At 35.5% G+C, this 21,580-nt stretch overlaps 1 protein-coding gene across 2 annotated transcripts in view; it reads left to right on the top strand.

Annotated features, from left to right (window-relative positions):
- Positions 1-21,580, top strand: part of arfgef1 (ADP-ribosylation factor guanine nucleotide-exchange factor 1 (brefeldin A-inhibited)) — a 221,967-nt gene that overhangs the window by 177,676 nt on the left and 22,711 nt on the right. For both annotated transcript variants that reach the window (XM_028803601.2, XM_028803600.2), the window contains 15 exons: positions 212-417; positions 614-698; positions 1,471-1,636; positions 3,616-3,767; positions 4,619-4,747; positions 5,762-5,920; positions 8,207-8,357; positions 8,460-8,550; positions 8,704-8,744; positions 8,822-8,991; positions 12,527-12,678; positions 14,893-15,065; positions 19,921-20,081; positions 20,667-20,797; positions 21,064-21,193. In XM_028803601.2, the coding sequence (XP_028659434.1) occupies positions 212-417; positions 614-698; positions 1,471-1,636; positions 3,616-3,767; positions 4,619-4,747; positions 5,762-5,920; positions 8,207-8,357; positions 8,460-8,550; positions 8,704-8,744; positions 8,822-8,991; positions 12,527-12,678; positions 14,893-15,065; positions 19,921-20,081; positions 20,667-20,797; positions 21,064-21,193 (2,097 nt within the window). The remainder of the gene's footprint in view (positions 1-211; positions 418-613; positions 699-1,470; positions 1,637-3,615; positions 3,768-4,618; positions 4,748-5,761; positions 5,921-8,206; positions 8,358-8,459; positions 8,551-8,703; positions 8,745-8,821; positions 8,992-12,526; positions 12,679-14,892; positions 15,066-19,920; positions 20,082-20,666; positions 20,798-21,063; positions 21,194-21,580) is intronic.

Genomic DNA, 21,580 nt, shown 5'->3' with positions numbered 1-21,580 from the left:
AACTTTTTATTGCTCTCTCACGAGTATGCAGACTTGAATAACCAAAAAAGCCCATTCACACTTCACCAGGGCTTTAATACTACAAGTAAGAGTGTAAGATGTAGAACCTAACAGTTTTTGATATTTATAAAGTAAGTAAATTATTGTATTTTGCCAGAGAATGCTCGCCAATTTGATGATAACAACATCGTCTTTGTGGCATCTTTTTCAGACTCAGGTGGGTGAGTTCCTGGGTGACAATGACAGGTTTAATAAAGAGGTGATGTATGCTTATGTGGATCAGATGGACTTCCAAGGAAAGGATTTTGTCTCTGCTCTTCGCATGTTCTTGGAGGGATTTCGTCTTCCAGGAGAGGCTCAAAAAATTGATCGATTAATGGAGAAATTTGCTGCTAGATACCTAGAGTGCAATCAAGGGTATGTTTTGCCTTATCTCATAAACCTATATTGACAATCATTGCTCAAATCCTTCAATCTAGGCTACAATGTTTAACAAGTTGAAAAAAAAAATGTTTCTAATATTTGTTATCAATTAAAATTAGCAGATCACTTTTTAATTATACTGTTAAACATTTTTTAATGTTCTCTCTCTTTTCTGATTCTGTACAACTAGGCAAACACTGTTTGCTAGTGCAGACACTGCATATGTTCTTGCATACTCAATCATTATGTTGACAACAGATCTCCATAGCCCACAGGTAGGAACATTGTATTGTCAATGCATTTATCTACTACAACTTTTGCATGTTTATGTACTGTGTTAAGTGTTAATAGATATTTATAAAAAGTAGACTGGATGTAGTTTATATGTATTATGTTTATTCTCAGAACAATTATAACATTGATGTCTTATGTATTGACAGTTTTTTTACCAATTATAAATATTACCATAATTTTATTTATATATGGAACAAGAAAAGCTTTATAGTATAAATTGAAGTTGGGTTGGTCATTTTGCAGTTAGGAAGGTTACATTTGAGTAAGCCTTCAGTTTTTCATGTAAATTATAAGTTTTATTATTAATGAGAACTACAAAGAACAAAACAGCATAATTAACTAAATCTACCTTGATGTTGATTATTATAAAAACCACTGCATTGCTCTTCACCTTCATGTTTGTTCACAGATTCCTTCAATGCTATTCTGAAGTCATTTTAGAAATAATTACATTAATTAAATCTAAAATTTTGTATACTTTTGAAAATCATGAACATTATTGAATTAATACTTTTCATAGTTATTTTCTTGAATATTTGACATTATTCACAGACTTTAATAACAGAAGCAAAGCTCTGAATTTTTATCTTTTATGAAATTTAAGTTTTCTTATGAAATTTAAAACCATCTAAAATTATTAATTTTTTCCAAATCCCTCTATTAAATCCAAGCTTATATAAGACACTAGAAGATTACCCACCTTCAAGCTATTAGAACATTGTTTATTTCATATTGTTTTTACTTTGTTTGTAGGTGAAGAATAAAATGACAAAAGAACAGTATATTAAGATGAATAGAGGAATAAATGATAGCAAAGATTTACCAGAAGAATATCTTTCAGCTATATATAATGAAATTGCAGGAAAGAAGATATCTATGAAAGAAACAAAGGAGTTAACCCTAAAGTCCAATAAACAAAGTAAGTTAAAAATATAAAATGCTGCCTTTTATTTCAGGTGAGAATAGCTTGTGACAATCTCTTTTGCTGAAATGGTATATGGATGTAATTTTTTAACTTGGCAATTGTTGTATATTGTGATTCCACCTAGGCCTTACTTTTTGCCTTCTGTTAGTATTACTTTTGTTTTTGATATTACTTGAAATATTATAATCCAGGCAACATAGTGGCATATTATGTTTAGTATCTTGTGGTGAAGACTTGCACCTGTGTGGAGTTTCATGTTCTCCCTTTACATGCATGTTTTTTCCTACATTTATTGCTGTTTTCTTCACATTTACTTAATTATGTACAGATTAGGATAACTGGCCATTATAAATTGGCCTGTGTGTGTGTGAGTTACAGTTTTGCGCATGTGCCCTGTAATGTCCTGGTACCCTGCACTGGGTTATATTCTGCCTCGCACCCTTTGTTCCTGGGAAAGATTCTGACTCCCTACCATTCTGATTTAGATTAATCAGTTTTGAGAATGTATGTGTGTATGTATACAGATGGGGGGAAAAATCTATACTCTTTGGACTGAAGTTTCAAGCTTTATTGGTGAATAAGTTATAAGTGAACTGATTTATTCAAAATTAAATTAATGTGAAAATAAATGAATGAAACAAATAGTCTTTAACCACAAGCAGAATTCATACCTTTAGCACATATATTATCACATTTGCAGCCATTTTCTGTATGTGCAAAAGCATGACAAAATTTCTTCTGGTCTTTGAGGGCAGCCCAGGATGGAGACACCTGTTCCGGCTACAATATGACCCTTAAGGAGCAATATTTTTTTCTTTTGAACCCCAAACAAAATTTTTTAAACCCTCTAAAATCTCATTTTAATGTGTTTTGCATTTCAGAATTGCAAAACTGCATGTAAACAGATGTTTTCAGCAGTAGTAATAAGTGAAATAGCAAACAAATGAGAAAAATAGGAAAATGTACAACCAGTGCATTTCTAAGGTACTCTGTGGGGTCAAGATGAGGAGAGAGGGCAGGTCAAGACAACACCTGTATGGCACCATTCATTACTTAGGACAGTTTTGACCATATCAGTTGTGTGTGACGTGCTGTTGCTCTGCTGTATATTTAGGTCAAATAGGATGTGAGAGCAGAGATCACGTTGCTCTAGGGCCAGCAGAATGGAACCTGCCCCTCACTGTCCTGTATTCAAGGCAAGCATTGTTCCTTCATGAGTCATTCAGATGTGTTTGTCCTACTGTGGTGTGATTATTCACGGGTGACCAGATCTTCACTGGTCCTCTGTCCTGTCAGTCTACTGAAACATTGCTTCTAGTTGAGATAAATCGGAGTACTTTAGTCCATAGTATCTGGCACATGACTTGCTTGTCTATGAAATGCTGATGGCTGTCTCCTTTTCTTCAGATGACATATGAGTCATTATGAAATACACAGCTGACTGTGTATGACCTTTCTTTTGCTGTAAATTATAATTTGTTACCTTTAAAATTTTTTTACTCAGTCGGGCATTATTCTACTTTTTTGTATGTAGGCAAGTTACAATGCCTCACTTCACAATCTTTGCTTTCTCTGTTTAAAAGGTAAAAAAAAAGAGCATTTTATGTAAAAGTATACATATATACCTATGATTTTTAATCTAGTTAAATATTGTGGTTCTTTTCTATACCTGTATGCATAAAATCTAGTTCTGTTGCAAGTTTTTGGGAATGTTTCGGAAGTCTGAAACAGAATATAAATTGTTTAGGACTATGCTACTGAATTACCTTTCAGGAAACAATTCTTTAGCTGATTTTGCACTCAATTGAGCAGTTTTGTCCTCTTAATTTTTGTTAGCAAAATTAATAATTTTTGTATTAATAATATTCTTATCAGATTTTACTCTTTAAAATTGCTAACATGTTCAGCCATTTAAAATGAAAACATGACATATACTTCTTTATTTGTTCTTTATTTTCTTGTTTATATTGCAGATGTGGCCAGTGAGAAACAGCGCAGGCTGCTGTATAACTTGGAGATGGAGCAAATGGCTAAGACAGCTAAGGCTCTCATGGAGGCTGTGAGCCATGTGCAGGCACCATTCACTAGTGCAACTCACCTGGAGCATGTTCGACCCATGTTCAAGGTACTATATTGAAATAAAAACTTGGCTGAATATCTTATCTCTTTTTTGTTATTACTATGCTTTTTATATTATGTAATTTAATTTATTTGTTTGACTTGTTTTAAATAAGTATATCTCATATGTTTAACTCTAGGGTTCCACTGTTTTCAGATTAGTACCCTGTAATATTCATGAAAGCAGTGAACAGTCTATTTATTCACCTGCTGCCCCATTAGTATGTTGGGCTAATACCAAGTGTTAAAATTTTGTTAATGCCAACCACAGGTCCTCCATTCTGTTCTCTTTCCTGGACATAGTAACATTAAGTAATGAGACAGTTATTGAAAAATTACCAGAAATATTTTGTAGGTTGCATGAAGAGTTATTTACAATTCATTTTTAAAGACAAAATAAGGTGCAGAAGAAGAAAAGTTGTATATCTAAAGTTGAACATCTGAGCCCCATAGAGTTTTTCCCCCCTAGTCAATAAAGTCATTAGAGTAGGAGGAATCTGTAGTTCCCTACTCTAGGCAAGTAGATAGTTTATTTGTACTTAAAGTCAGAAAGCGTGCTTATCGCATAGCCCTCAAATCAGACTATTCTCTCTAAAATATAGAAGTTTACTGCATTACCTATACATATAGTAGCCTAATGCAGTACTTATAAGATTTAAATTCTTTTAAAGTGGTCCTTTTAATTATGCTATGATAAATGTCGTCATAATGTAGGAGGTGAAGACCACTAATCTAAAATTATTTCAATCTGTAGGGAAAGCCTGCTTAATGCTGAAGACAATTTTTCTGAGGTCTTTTAAGAAGGTTAATAATAGACTAACCAGCAAATTACAAAAATTACATCTCCTTTCTTTGCAGCTGGCTTGGACTCCATTTTTAGCAGCCTTCAGTGTTGGCTTGCAAGACTGTGACGATACTGAAGTTGCCTCACTGTGCCTTGAAGGCATAAGATGTGCAATTAGGATAGCTTGCATCTTCACTATTCAGGTACTATTTCACTTAATTTTGCTTGAATTTTACTTTAAATGAATAAAGTTTAACATGCACCTTTTTCTGTCCCAAAGAACATTTTTTATTTAGCTGTGTTTGCAGCTATCTAGTAAGTACTTATGAGCTTTTCTGTTTAGTCATTCTGCTTCTTGAACATATATGCTCCCATTTCTACATTAAAATTTTATTCCTTTTATATAAACTAATCTCACCTCTCGGTTCTATCTTACTGAGAAATGTCATCACTCTACTAAGGATGTACTGTATTTACATGGATCGGTATCAGTATGAGAGACTAAAACCATTCCTAACCCAGTTGGTTTATCTTGTGTGAACTCTTTTCTTAGTTTATGTGAAGCTTTATATATAATAAATTACATACATAATACATAAATCCTGATGTTGCCCAATGTTCCTTTTCATTATTTTTGTTTATATCAGGAGGTATTGAAAAACCACTCCAGTGTTACACTCATAGTACCACCTGTGAACACATTTTTATCAGCCATTCTTAACTTGCTTCAAGATGAAGCACATTTCACTGAACCATACAATATGAAAAATGATGCTAACAAGGACCTTGGACCATTTTTATAAGGAAATAAATAAGCAAACTCCCTAATTCTATCACAAATAGTAAGACTACAACTAATGTAATTAAAATCCTTTTTATTTATTGTTGTTCGGTGTGGTGTAGCGGTTAAGGCTTTGAACTTCAAACCCTGAGGTTGTGAATTCAAATTCAAATTCAAATACTGACACTGTGTGACCATGAGAAAGTCACTTAACCTTCCTGTGTTCCAATTAGAAAACCAAAGGAAACGTAACCAATTTTTTCATTAGAAACTTGTTAGAATATGCATCCTAAACCATTAAGAATAGCTTTAGTGTTTGTTGCGCACATGAGAGAAATTGACATATACCCTTAACTTTGGAGATGTTTGTTCTAATATATTACCTTGTATGGTATCATAAATTGTGAGATACCAATCTTTTTTGTTTTTTGACTAGCTTGAAAGAGATGCCTATGTGCAGGCACTTGCAAGATTTACCTTATTGACTGCAAGTTCTGGTATCACCGAAATGAAGCAGAAGAACATTGACACCATCAAAACACTTATCACTGTAGCACACACAGATGGCAATTATTTAGGGAATTCTTGGCATGAGGTAAGCTATGTTTTCTATTGACCTACACTTGACATACATTTCTATCTGTATTATGAAGTAGTCTTTTTATTTGGGGTGTAGTGGCAATGGGGGTTATCAAGTTTGTAATTAAAACAAAGCAACAAGGAAGAATAAGCCTACCCAGACTGCCAAAAAAAAACCTTTCTAGAAAACAAAGGAAAGAAAATCTGTGGTGTTCCAACGAGAGAATTGTACTGATTTTGAGGCAGAGAATAACATAACCTCTGCTGAATATGAGTGAGGGGAAATAGTTGAAAGGTCCAGTAATTGTAGTTAAAGGAAATGTAACTAGAAAAAAACAGAAGACAGAAAGTCAGATGCATTCAGAAAGCAAATAACGTACCAATCCCCAAACACAGACAAATGTACCTGGGGCATTTTATGGATAGAGGTGACAGTTGGGAACAGTGCACTTATTTAACTGGTTATGCAGATGATTTGAATGTTTTAAAGGTGAAGAGGTGTGTTTGAGAATACAGTGGTGTGAAAAACTATTTGCCCCCTTCCTGATTTCTTATTCTTTTGCATGTTTGTCACACAAAATGTTTCTGATCATCAAACACATTTAACCCTTAGTCAAATATAACACAAGTAAACACAAAATGCAGTTTGTAAATGGTGGTTTTTATTATTTAGGGAGAAAAAAAAATCCAAACCTACATGGCCCTGTGTGAAAAAGTAATTGCCCCCTGAACCTAATAACTGGTTGGGCCACCCTTAGCAGCAATAACTGCAATCAAGCGTTTGCGATAACTTGCAATGAGTCTTTTACAGCGCTCTGGAGGAATTTTGGCCCACTCATCTTTGCAAAATTGTTGTAATTCAGCTTTATTTGAGGGTTTTGTAGCATGAACCGCCTTTTTAAGGTCATGCCATAGCATCTCAATTGGATTCAGGTCAGGACTTTGACTAGGCCACTCCAAAGTCTTCATTTTGTTTTTCTTCAGCCATTCAGAGGTGGATTTGCTGGTGTGTTTTTGGGTCATTGTCCTGTTGCAGCACCCAAGTTCGCTTAAGCTTGAGTTGATGAACAGATGGCCGGACATTCTCCTTCAGGATTTTTTGGTAGACAGTAGAATTCATGGTTCCATCTATCACAGCAAGCCTTCCAGGTCCTGAAGCAGCAAAACAACCCCAGACCATCACACTACCACCACCATATTTTACTGTTGGTATGATGTTCTTTTTCTGAAATGCTGTGTTCCTTTTACGTCAGATGTAACGGGACATTTGCCTTCCAAAAAGTTCAACTTTTGACTCATCAGTCCACAAGGTATTTTCCCAAAAGTCTTGGCAATCATTGAGATGTTTCTTAGCAAAATTGAGATGAGCCCTAATGTTCTTTTTGCTTAACAGTGGTTTGCATCTTGGACATCTGCCATGCAGGCCGTTTTTGCCCAGTCTCTTTCTTATGGTGGAGTCGTGAACACTGACCTTAATTGAGGCAAGTGAGACCTGCAGTTCTTTAGACGTTGTCCTGGGGTCTTTTGTGACCTCTCGGATGAGTCGTCTCTGCGCTCTTGGGGTAATTTTGGTCGGCCGGCCACTCCTGGGAAGGTTCACCACTGTTCCATGTTTTTGCCATTTGTGGATAATGGCTCTCACTGTGGTTCGCTGGAGTCCCAAAGCTTTAGAAATGGCTTTATAACCTTTACCAGACTGATAGATCTCAATTACTTCTGTTCTCATTTGTTCCTGAATTTCTTTGGATCTTGGCATGATATCTAGATTTTGAGGTGCTTTTGGTCTACTTCTCTGTGTCAGGCAGCTCCTATTTAAGTGATTTCTTGATTGAAACAGGTGTGGCAGTAATCAGGCCTGGGGGTGGCTACGGAAATTGAACTCAGGTGTGATACACCACAGTTAGGTTATTTTTTAACAAGGGGGCAATTACTTTTTCACACAGGGCCATGTAGGTTTGGATTTTTTTTCTCCCTAAATAATAAAAACCACCATTTACAAACTGCATTTTGTGTTTACTTGTGTTATATTTGACTAATGGTTAAATGTGTTTGATGATCAGAAACATTTTGTGTGACAAACATGCAAAAGAATAAGAAATCAGGAAGGGGGCAAATAGTTTTTCACACCACTGTAGATATTTTCAAGATAGGGGAATACCAAAGGATGGTCTTATATGGTTGGGGCCTGTGGCTTAAAATTTGTTAATTTGTGCAACACTCCTCTTCTTTATTTCTTATTGAATTTTTTTATGTTATTTTATTTGACTGTCGAATATGAAGAGTAAACCTATTAATCTTCTAGATTCTAAAGTGCATTAGTCAGTTGGAACTGGCCCAACTGATTGGCACGGGAGTAAAACCCCGTTACATCTCAGGGACTGTACGAGGAAAAGAAGGAACAATCACTGGCACCAAGGATCAGAATTCTGATGAGTTTGTTGGTCTGGGATTGGGTAAGTCTTCATAAGATGATTTGACTGCCCTTCTTATTTTCAGAATGTTATGTTTATTTTATTTCTGTTACTTTTTTTTTTTTTTTTTTGCTGTTAAACAAGTTGGGGGAAATGTGGATCGCAAACAGATAGCAAGTATTCAAGAGTCCATTGGAGAGACAAGCTCGCAAAGTGTAGTTGTGGCTGTTGACAGGTACTGTGACATTATGCTTTTAGTATTATCCTTTATTTGTTTTACATTATTGTCATTAAACACTTTTGTGTTTTCATTATATTATGAGTGCAAGGACAGATAAAAGGCAAAGTATTTATTATGGTGGTTTTGTTTTTTTACTTTTTTTCTCAGGATATTTACAGGATCAACTAGACTGGATGGCAATGCAATTGGTGAGTACTTAAAATGCATATTAACATAATAAAATCAGTATTTATTGTGAATTAACATGTTTCTTTTAATTGTCTAGTTGACTTTGTAAGGTGGCTTTGTGCTGTGTCAATGGATGAACTAGCTTCACCAACACACCCACGGATGTTCAGTTTACAAAAAATTGTTGAAATATCGTATTATAACATGGGCAGAATAAGACTTCAGTGGTCAAGAATTTGGGAAGTTATTGGTGACCACTTTAATAAGGTATTGTTTTCATTGTTTTTCTTACATTTTGAGAAATAGTGCAGTAGTAAATGAAGTGAAAAGTCAGTTCAAATGTCATGTTATTAATATTACCATTGCTCTTAACAGCAGCCAATGTCTAACATGACAAATTTTCATTTTATTTTAAATAAAAATAAAGTAAATTGGTATTAATGCAGTAAGTTATTAAATGAAATCAAAAAATTGTATAACTGTATATTCTATGGTTAGAAAAAAATAAAATATTGTGATATATTTTATTGGGTTGGCACCCTGCCCAGGATTGGTTCCCTGCCTTATGCCCTGTGTTGGCTGGGATTGGCTCCAGCAGACCCCCGTGACCCTGTGTTCGGATTCAGCGGGTTGGAAAATGGATGGATGGATATATTTTATAGTTAATTTTCTTTTGGAAAATCATATTGCTACCTTTGTTACAAATATAGAAGATAAAATTAATACTTCTTCCATTTATTTTCTGAATGTTTTGGAACATTTTAATGCAGTAATTTCTGGTTAATTTATTTAATGAGTATTTTTTCAAAATGTTATCTGGTTGTATGATATCTTTGCCATTAGTTTCTGCTAGTGGAAGTCACACTTAATAGTTTTAGCAAACTAAATTTATTGCCAGTTATGTTTAGTTTTCAGTCACAACATCCATGTGTTGTTTAGCTTTGCTGTAGGGATCTGTAGTACTAGGGCAGGGGTCTGCAACCTTCACTATCAAAAGAGCCATTTTGCCCCCCCCCCCCCTTCCTCCAAAGAAAAATAGTCTGGAGCCGCAAAACATAACACAGCTTATAAACTTTTAAAAGTTTTAATCTTTTTTTAGATTTTACATGTTACAACCACGGAATACAACAAACAGAAGTGCAGTGTGCATGTGTAGGGCTACTTTGAAATAAATTAAACTGAACTATGCAGGCCTATTTGGGTCCTTCCTATACCTGTGTAAAATTAAAATAAAAACTAGCCCACTTTAATATAAATAAAACATTTAGCTGTAGCTTAGCAGCTTTAAAAAAGTAAACATCAAATTCCATTTCAGTGTGCTGAATCAACTGAAACACCTGAACATACAAAAAAACCTACATCAGCTCCGGGTCCGAAATGAATGTGTTTTGTTTTTCTGAAAAATAATAGCCTATTAAATGCTATTGTTGTCACCTGTTTAAAGTGACTTCTGTTTCTGAAGTTAGCTGCTGATCATCTCTATGTCGGGGCTGTACAATGTGACTTTGACCTTCACACAGGACTGCAGGCTCTCATGTGTGAGGCGGGAGCGATATGTGGACTTTATGAAGTTCATGCTTGAGAAAACTTGCTCACTTAAGTATGTTGAGCCAAAGATGGACAGGACTCCAAATGCATATTTTTTCATGTTCATATACGTTTCGGGAATGGCACTCCATGTGTCGAAAACAAATTTGTCGGGTTTGGGGAGGTTTTCAATATCACTCCATTTGTGCTCTTTAGCGAGAGTAGCCTTCTGACAGGTGACTTCTTCAAGATCCGCTGTCAGGCATTTGAACTTGGACACCCATTAATCTTTATCTGCTATGTCGTCTAGTTCAATTTCTAGATCAGGCTTACTCCTGTGAATGCGGATGTGTTCAGCAGGGATGGGTCGATGTCCAGGGGTGTGACTGGGAAGGAGAGAGTCTGTTTTTTCCTTTCTGAACTCACTGAATCTTTCTCTAAATGCAGCTTGCATTTTCTGAACAATTTCCCGTTTGTTTTTAAAGTCGGAGAATAGATGCTCTGATATTTTTATGAACGATTCTTTCATGTATTCTCCGTCTGTGAATGGCTTACCCCTCCTTACGATCTCTTGAGCTGCCACAAAACTAGCAGCTGTAGTTGACTGTGTAGAAGTGATCCACTTTTTGAAAGTATGTTTGCTCTGTTCAGCTTTCCGTTGCAGTTCTGAAATTGCTCTCTTTCGCTTATCTTCACTTGGGTATTTTTCAGTGAATGCTGAGAGCTTGTTTTGAAAATGTCTTTCAACGTTACATTTTTTGTTGTTCGATAATTTATCGCCACATATTAAGCACACCGGTAAGCCAGCGTCGTTGGCGGTGAAGGCAAATGCTTCTGTCCACGCAGAATTAAACTCTCTAAATTAGATGTTAAAATGTATAACAGTAGTAGTAGTAGTAAATAAACATATATATATATATATATATATATATATATATATATATATATATATATATATATATAAATACAAGTTAAATTAAGAAATTGCCATTATTCATTTTCATGGTTTTTATTTTTTTGTCAAGGCCAAAGGGAGCCACTGCAAGGAGGCTGAAGAGCCGCATGTGGCTCCAGAGCCGTGGGTTGCCGACCCCTGTACTAGGGTGTTGTACCGTGTTAGCCTTTATGAATGTAGAGAAAAGCCAAGCAAAATGACACCTTTTATTGGCTAACTAAAAAGATTACAATATGCAAGCTTTCGAGGCAACTCAGGCCCCTTCTGCAGGCAAGATGTAATCATCTGAGTTGCCTCGAAAGCTTGCATATTGTAATCTTTTTAGTTATCCAATAAAAGGTGTCATTTTGCTTGGCTTCTCTGTAGGGATCTAAGAGACAAATGAATAAGTAAATATTTTTCCATAGCTTTTTTATTTTTATAAAATCTTGTTATTATACTTGGGGCTAGAAATTGCATAATCTTTGTATTCTCAAGTCATCTTAAACCAGAAAAACTAGGAATGGTTTAGCTGTTAAAAGGAAAAAACAGATACACACATGAACTAATAGTTCAAATACATATTAGAATATATATCTGCTTATTGTATATGCTATATGGACAAACGTCTATTGACACCCCTACAAATAATTCAGTTCACGTGTTTCAGCCATACCTATTCTTAACAGTTTCGTAAAATCAAGCACATTGCCATGCAATCTCATTAACAAATATTGGCAGTAGAATGCATCGTTTTGTAAAGCAGGCTTTTATTGGACTTTTGGTTCTCTAGAGTTAAATCATACCTCACTATCTGTCAGTCTGCTGGATGAATCTGGGTTTAGCAGATGCTAGAAAACAAAACATGAATCAAGCTTATCTGTTTGCTTGTATGAAAATAATATTGAACTCTGTTATTTTTAGTTTCAAGTCATCAGTAAGTTACTTAGATGAGCCAAAACACAACACTTTCAGAGGTTAGAAGAGTCAAAGTATTTATTCAGGTCTGGAGTTGTCCTCATCAGGTTTAACTTAAAATCCAATGACTTTTGAGCTGTTTAGGAAGACAGTATATATGTTTCAACTGGTGGGGTTCCTTACCTTGTATATATGGCATATTCTTTATTTTTTTAATAAGTTACATTGAGAAAATAACACTAGTGATTTCAAAAAGAAATCATTTACATCTTTTGCAGAGCCTGAACATGATGCATGTTTGACATTATAATTAGTTTACTCAGTGGTAAAACAAATACTAAGATTGAATGTTCATTTTCTTGTATAAAGCCTTAGATGATTTGAGTCACCTTTGAAGTGTTTTCGTTTCTTTCTTTCTGCAAGGTTGGCTGTAATCCCAATGAAGATGTGGCTATTTTTGCTGTAGATTCTTTGAGACAGCTATCTATGAAATTTTTGGAAAAAGGAGAACTGGCTAATTTCAGATTCCAAAAGGACTTTTTACGGCCTTTTGAGCATATCATGAAAAAGAACAGGTAATTAGATAATTCATTTTGTAAGCTATGCATCTACTCTGGTATGTTTGTACATTTAGTTTAAAGTTATATTTGGAAGGTAATGCAGTATAAATAATGGTATTTGTTACAGTAATCTATATAAACAATGTGTGTGTAGCAGTTTTTGTGTTTATGTTGTTTGTTGCAATAAAGCTTGAGGTTTTGCATTACAAAAACCACAGAATACTAAAATATTTTAAGGCCACTGTTTATATTCATATGAAAAGAAGTAATGTTGACTTTGAAGTGTGAAAGGGATATGTGTTTATTGTGGCATGGCTGTTGTGTGGGGTGCACATATGAGCATTGCCAAAGATGTTTTCTGCAACTCTTTCTCTGCATCATTCTATGGCAGTGTATGGAGCAGTAGAATGCTGTGGCCTCTCTTGTGGAGGAATCAATCGTTCTCATTCATGTTCATTAATAGAAATGTGTTTGTACCAGTTAAGAGTTCTGAATGAAGCAATCTTTGGTAAAAGGTGTAAAGTAATGGCAAGGTTATTGAAATGAAGAAGTGCCTACCAGTACTGAATTCAGACTTACATATTTAAAAAAATATATAATGAAAAAATTATCATTAGCAACTAAAAATTGTTTGACAGAATTTTTGGGTAACCATTTTCTAGTTGTTTAAATGATATACAGTAATCCCTCGCTATATCGCGCTTCGCCTTTCGCGGCTTCACTCTATCACGGATTTTATATGTAAGCATATTTAAATATATATCGCGGATTTTTTGCTGGTTCGCGGATTTCTGCGGACAATGGGTCTTTTAATTTCTGGTACATGCTTCCTCAGTTTTTTTGCCCAGTTGATTTCATACAAGGGACGCTATTGGCAGATGGCTGAGAAGCTACCCAACTTACTTTTCTGTCTCTCTTGCGCTGACTTTCTCTGATCCTGACGTAGGGGGATTGAGCAGGGGGGCTATTCGCACACCTAGACGATACGGACGCTCGTCTAAAAATGCTGAAAGATTATCTTCACGTTGCTATCTTTTGTGCAGCTGCTTCCTGAAAGGACATGCTGCACGGTGCTTCGCATACTTAAAAGCTCGAAGGGCACGTATTGATTTTTGATTGAAAAACAAACTCTATCTCTCTCTCTCTCTCTCTCTCTCTCTCTTTGTCTGCTCCTGACGGAGGGGGTGTGAGCTGCCGCCTTCAACAGCTTTGTGCCGCGGTGCTTTGCATACTTAAAAGCAAACAGCCCTATTGATTTGTTTGCTTTCCTCTGTCTTTCTGACAGACTCTGCTCCTGACGCGCACTCCTTTGAAGAGGAAAATATGTTTGCATTCTTTTAATTATGAGACGGAACTGTCATCTCTGTCTTGTCATGGAGCACAGTTTAAACTTTTGAAAAAGAGACAAATGTTTGTTTGCAGTGTTTGAATAACGTTCCTGTCTCTCTACAACCTCCTGTGTTTCTGCGCAAATCTGTGACCCAAGCATGACAATATAAAAATAACCATATAAACATATGGTTTCTACTTCGCGGATTTTCTTATTTCGCGGTTGGCTCTGGAACGCAACCCCCGCGATGGAGGAGGGATTACTGTATTATTATTTATTTGTAAAAGCAGCCCCATTTTACAGTTTAACTAATTGAGTACAAGGCAAAAGTTAAAAAAAAGTAGCAGTCAAGTAAGAGAAAAGAAAATAAACTGGCAAGGTGCGTGCAGTTTGTGCTGTAGTAGAAATGAACTGTGCCATTTATATTTATAATAGATTTATAAACCTATATTCACAGCTAGTTAAAAGTCTGCAGATACTAGAAATGTGTTTGCTTAATGTCTTTGGATTTATTGGTCATTAAGTCATCAAATCTGTATTGAATAAAATTTATTTCAATTTTTTTTTTTATTTAAACATGAACGTCTTGGTCTTGATATTTGCACATGTTCATTAAATCAGGTCAGGCGATCAGGTAAAAGGTGATCCAGGAACATTGTTTTTATTTTCTTCTTAGGTTCTTCTGAGGTCATGTTAGCAAACAGAGCTCAATATAATTTATCTTTGAGTATATTTTTGCAGTAGTATAATTATATAAAATTGTTTTATTTGGTGCATATTGTTTACTTAGAGTAATATTTTCACTATGCTTTCTGTGCAGAGCTGATAGAAAAATTTAAAACTGTCGCCCGTTTTTCTTGAGATGATCCTATTGTGTATTACTTGCATTTATTCACCAGGTCACCTACTATTCGGGACATGGTAGTACGGTGTATAGCCCAGATGGTTAATTCACAGGCTGGAAATATTCGTTCTGGCTGGAAGAATATTTTTTCTGTGTTTCATCTTGCTGCTTCAGACCAAGATGAAAGTATAGTGGAGTTGGCGTTTCAGACCACGGGACACATTGTCAGTAAGTTTGAAAACTGTTTACTTTTCAATAATAATAAAATTGCATTTTAACCATAGGTAAGCACATTTATAATACAGATCAATCCATCTAAATCTCCTTGCCAGTTTCAGGGTTTAACCTATGTTACTAGTGTTTACTTATGTGGAAGTTTAAGCGGCCTTTAAATTTTTAACCACCTTTTAAAAATGTTAAGATTTAAATAATCTTAAGTGATGAAGAGCTTGTAAAAAGGACACACATGTGAAACCACTCTTTTAAGTAGGCTACAGCTGTTTATATATAGTATGATATTGAACTCTGTGATAATATCTGTTATTAACTTGCGTTGCAATCTGGACTTCCCGTGTGAAGAGCTTAACATTGTTTTTAGTCAGTTAGGGCAAAGGGTGCAGAATCAAACAAGTCCTTGTCTTAAAATTATGGCTAGCGATAAGTGAACTCTACAGAGTTTGCTTCACCTTGAGTTTGGCAAAATCACAGAAATTTTTGGGAACTTCACCAAACTCTACTAAATGCATTGAAGTAAATTGGTAATGAGGAACTGAACTTGTTTTGAATGGCTTATAATGGTGCATTGGTTTTTTAATTGTCCCTGAGAACTAGGGAAGCATCTTATACCACAGTATGCTGAAGTAATTATTGTGACCAAAAATGTCACCTGAGCTCTGAGGATGCAGTGCTCCCTGCTGTGCCAACATGCCTCAAGAAAAATCAAACAAGACAGAATGATAATCACAAACTAGCAATAAAAAATAAAGTATTTCATTATGTTTACAGAGTTTCAATCTTGGGTGCGCATTAGCTATACAATGAAGTTGCAGCATGAGACTGGCTTATGGTGCAGCTGGAATGACTGTTTTGTTTCCAATCTCTGTGCAGATGCTTTGCACTTTTATCTTCCATGAAGAAAATAGAAATGCCTTGTAAACAGTAATCTTTCATTTTAATTTTTTTACACGGTTGCATATGTTTTCTTTCATAAGGAGGGGGAGGTCTTCTTTAAGGCTTATTTTGTATTGTAATTCGCAGCACATGGCTAATTATGCATGCAAATTAGCCATGTGATGCTGTTTTGCACAGAGGCACAGGGATCAGTGTTATATTTGGCTGCAGTTCACAGAATATTCTCATTATGGTCAGCTAATAAAAATACAGTTAACTTTTGCCTTTTATGTGTTTGTTTATTTTTAACAATAATAACAATTATCGCTTTGCTCGCCAACCCCATGTTTGGTTTTCCAGATACACATTTTTAAGATTTTTTTTATGTTGAATTGTTGCTATTTCATTAGTTTCACTTTTATTTCAGAACTTATGTAAAAATATTTGGAATCTTTTGAGTCCCAATATGCTGAATCTTTTAAATGAGGTCAGTGAGACATGTGTTTAATGACTTTGTACCATAATTCAGGACAGGTTTCTCTGTTTGGAATTTCAGCACAGTCAAAGCGATTTACATCATCAGCAGTTAATAATTTTTTTTTTGCAAAGTAACCAATAAATGCATGTGAGGTAAACCTCTTTTTTGAAATTCTCTGACTTAAACTTTAAAGCCTTACAATATTTACATACTTCTGACATATCACCTGTGTCCATATATTCGATCTCTATTCGCCTTTTAGTTATTTCTCTAAGTAATGATTTATCTTTTTTTGCGCTAATGCGATGTTTACTTTCTTTTTTTGACACTGTTGTTATTTTTTGCTTTCATATTCTGTATCTTGCTGTGCATGTGTTTCGTGCCTACGTTTTTTTTTTTTTGTTTTTTTTTGTTTTTTTTTTGAGTGTTTTGAATTCCAGTTTTACCTGCTCTGCATATGTTTGTCCCCCTTTTTTAACCTCTTTATGATGTTTTACTTTGTTTTCTACTCTGTCTTTTATTTCTGACCTCGCTTTGTCCTGCTTTTATTTCAGTGACACCTGGTCCGTGGTGATTATTTTCCCTTTTTCGAATAATAATTTCCATTTGTTTGCGCTACTGCGATCTTTACTTTCTTTTTTTATACTTTCTAATTTTCCTACTTTCATGTTCTTTAACTTTCTCCACATTTGTATCGCGCATATTTTTTTTTTTTTTTTTTTGAGCCTTTCGAATTCCACGGCCTTCATAATCTCTAACCTGCTCTGCATGTGTATAGCGCCAACGTTTGTGAACGTGTTTATGAATTTGCAAAAGCGAAAAGAGTTTATTTTCCACTCTTTGCCTTTTATTTCTGACCTCGATTTGTCCTGCTATTTTTTCAATTACACCTGGTTCTGACATAATAAAGTGTCGCAAAAGTTCCACTTGAACAATCGCCGACTTCGTAACCCCAAACACAACTTTCCAGCACCCTCTCCAACCCCTCCTCCCCCGGGTCTCTCACCCTCTTACCGCATCAATCAATACCCCTCTATCAGTCTTACGTGCTGTACTCCGCCCTCCCTCAATCGGACCTAACAGTCACTTAAAACAAAAAAGGCTTCAACTTGGCTGGGACGCTACAATACTTTTGAATTTTACTGCTTTCATATTCTGTACTTTTCTCTGCATGTGTATCGCGCCATCGTTTGTTTGAGCCTTTTGAATTCCACTGCTTTCATAATCTATTATCTGCCTTTTTTTTTCTCCAACGCTTTTTGGTCTCTTTTCTCCTGCTCTTTCTTCTTTGCTTTTAGTCGTTGACGTTTCATCGAGAACGTATTATCCTTATATGCTTTATATGTGCTGAAAGCACAGGATCTGTGTGTGCTACGTGCCGTTAACACAAGAATTACCAGAGCCTATGAGAAAACTCGTAAATCCAGCCCACCTTAACTCCGTTCGCACCTCTCCATCAGCGTCTTTTGTCCTGTAAATGTGCCAATTAAGACGAGCAGCAAGCAGCCAGCTATTCCATCCCCCCACCGTCGCAGAAAGTTCACAGTGTTCTCCCAGCTCATGCCTTGTTTGATATATTTGTCTGTCTTTTTTTTCTCCGTGCTGCGTCAACATCGTGCACCAGAAGGCGTGAGCTTATTCAGTGCAGCTGGAACACTCAATAAAACTGAATAAAAAAAATCAAGTGACGGTGAGATACAAAGAAGGCAGATTCACCAGCGTTTGTGTGTCATCTTTTATCCCTCCAGATCAGAGAATGTCCAGTTCCATTGCCTCAAAACACCACTCACATCTACAGTTACTCCCAGTTTCAAATAAAAACTAACAGCGTCAGCTCCCCTTACTATGTATCGTGATCGTGACTGAGAGAATAAAAGTGGAAAAAAAAAGGTAACTTTCACAAGTCCTACAAATGCACACCGTCTGTTACAGACGCAAACCAAATGAATGTGTGTACTGTATAATATTAAAAATAAGAGCAGCTCACTACTGAAAACAGTAAATACAGGAGACAGGCAGGATCGAACTGGGGACTCTTGATTATAAGTCGTCAAAACTTACCGCTACGCCACGGAAGCTGTTGTATCGTCCTTGAACCTTTTGTGAAAGTGTTTATTTGATCTTTGGACTTCAGGCTTCACACATTGTATAGTTTATGCCTACATTTTGTAACATTTATTACTAAAATATGAAAAAGTTTCTGTTTTAACAATGTGTTTACACAGATTACTGTAGAAATGGAACACACATGAAATGCATGTGTTCCAAATAACGATCTGTTATTTCGACTCTAAAACTCCAGCAGTTCACTCCCAGATCAAACAAGGCATGAGCTGGGAGAACACTGTGAACTTTCTGCGACGGTGGGGGGATGAAATAGCCGGCTGCTTGTCTTAATTAGCACATTTACAGAACAAAAGACGATGACGGAGAGGTGCAAATGGATTTAAGGCGGGCTGGATTTACGAGTTTTCTCATAGGCTCTGGTAATTCTAGTGTTAAATGACTGATTGTTTTGCTGCCCGTGCTCTTATTTAATAAGAAGGGCGTGTCTTGCAAGAATCTCATGTTCCATGACCCCGCGAGATGGCCCTGGGACAATCTCTTGGCACCAAGTCTCATGTTTACTGTCCCCACGAGACACTCCATGGCCAGTCTTTTTTGTCTCGCGGGTCTTTTAAATGTCTTCTGAGAACTTCCAAGAAGATCACATATCGTCGCCCTGCTTTTTCTTTCCAGGACTTTTTTTTATAATGGAGAGATGCAAGGCAGGTGGAAGGCTAAAGCACTGATCAGAATGTGACATTATGCATGCCAGAAGCAGCTCAGCAACGATGTTACTGTAAACATGAATGACAGTTCTGCACATGATGGCATATTGACTACAAAAAACACTCGCTAATTTCACTGATCAGCACTGATCATGGCTATGACTTGTCCATTTCCCTTACTTATAATGCTATAACACAGTGTAGACTATTTTTATATGTAAACATGTAGGCATTTATGATAAATGATAATGTTTGATATTTAAAGGACCATATGTATGGCATGTTAATAGGCTACTGCTGTATATGGCTTGTAATGATCTTTTTGATTTTTCATTGTAACAGTCTAGTGAAACTTTACATATACTGACAGCTAAATTAGTGATGATGAGTGTTTTTTTAAATTTTGTTTTTAGGCTGTCAGAATATTGCAAGGCATCTGACATTTTGTTAGTTTGTTCTCATTATAGTAAGGTGATGACATTCTTTTACTGTTCATTTGTCGCACTGTCTTCAATGTTAAATCAGATGGTTATATTGTGTACAGCTCTAGCAATTCTAGTGAGAGTCGAATTGATGAGTACATTATTGTTATATGTAGTTGTAGTTGGTCTTTACAATTCATTGATATTTTTTTCTTCTTTGTGTTTCTACCAAAAACTTCCATAGTAATTGTTTGCCATATACATTACTTGTATCTAAAATTCTGAACTTTTTCCCCCCTTAGCACTTGTTTTTGAAAAACATTTTCCAGCCACAATAGACTCTTTTCAGGATGCTGTGAAATGTTTGTCAGAATTTGCTTGCAATGCATCTTTCCCAGACACTAGCATGGAAGCAATTCGTCTAATAAGACACTGTGCAAAATATGTTTCTGATCGCCCACAGGTAAGCAATCTGAATATGGATAGATAAGAACTTTTCATTTATTGTCTGTTTTGGTGCTTGTATAAGTAGAATATTTCATTTTCACCAAAAAGTATTAAATAAAAGGAGAATATATTTTCTATTGTAGATATAAATCATTTGTCCAGTTAAAAAGTAACTGTTAATTTTATGCTTCCTTTTTTCACCATCTGAACTCTAATTGTGATCAGTGTGGTTCCTGGTTTTACTGTGCCAAACAGATTCAGTTAAACAATGGTAACAGCATGTGACAAGAGGGAGCACCATTGTGGTGTCCCTCGATAACTGAAGTAATATTCAGAATGTCCTAGTATCACCAGAATGATCCTAGTACCACCACATGCAGACAGAGTAGCATTTTCTCTTTTTTAATACTATGCAATATGACATATTGGTAGTGCCCTTGCTAGTTATTATCTTTCATTTTATTTAAGATTCTAAATATCTTTGTGAACATTTGAAATTTAGATATTTTGTAATCTTAACAGTAACTTGATCAGTGGTGGTTTTTCATTAAGCTAAAAGATATACATTGAAAACATTTCAACTTTACATTTATTTCATTAGGCTTTTAAAGATTACACAAGTGATGATATGAATGTAGCCCCTGAGGACAGAGTCTGGGTGAGGGGGTGGTTTCCTATATTGTTTGAGCTGTCCTGTATAATCAATAGATGCAAACTTGATGTGCGAACAAGGTAAGAGTTTTCTGTTCCTAATTTTTACCTGTTTATGTGAATTCCTTAATCATGAATGTTTTATGTAAATGGGTGGATAGAAGGCATTTTAAGATTAATATTTGGAGAATTAGAAGCTGTTTCTTCAGCAGTATGCACAATCATTCATGAAAAAAGTATTACAATCATATAAGGGGACACACTGCAGCTTATAATTAAATTTAGATTTAGTAATGTTCAGTTTTTACATCTCGTTCCTGATATTCCCTATTTATGTCCCTCCTCAGAGGTTTGACAGTAATGTTTGAAATAATGAAAACCTATGGCCACACTTACGAGAAGCACTGGTGGCAAGATTTATTTAGAATTGTCTTCAGGATTTTTGATAACATGAAACTCCCAGAACAACAGACAGAGGTAACAATTTTATTTAATAATAGTAGTAATAATGATAATAGCCTCAGTGTAGTAACGCCTTTAATACGGTTTCAAATACATCATGAGAAACTCTCTTACAAATCAGACAATCAGACAGTTCTGTATTACTTGTGTTATTGTGATGTTTGTACAGGATTCAGAGTATTCTGCTTTTTGGACAGTTGCAATGAAAGATGTTCTCTATTTACAATGTTTTTTGATCTTATTTTTTCAAAACATGACATACTCTTGTACACTTACAAAGCAATGTACAAAGGTTTCTTTTTAAAATGGCAAGAATGACGACATGTGTCCTATAGTAAAATGATTGTAGTTGAAATGTAGGTGTGATGTTGATAGCAAAGAAATCATCTTCTTGTAATGCTC

This window comes from Erpetoichthys calabaricus, chromosome 6, assembly GCF_900747795.2.
Source record: "Erpetoichthys calabaricus chromosome 6, fErpCal1.3, whole genome shotgun sequence".
Lineage (NCBI taxonomy): Eukaryota > Metazoa > Chordata > Cladistia > Polypteriformes > Polypteridae > Erpetoichthys > Erpetoichthys calabaricus.
The sequence above is the reverse complement of the archived record's forward strand: the minus strand, read 5'-3'. Positions and strand labels throughout refer to the sequence as shown.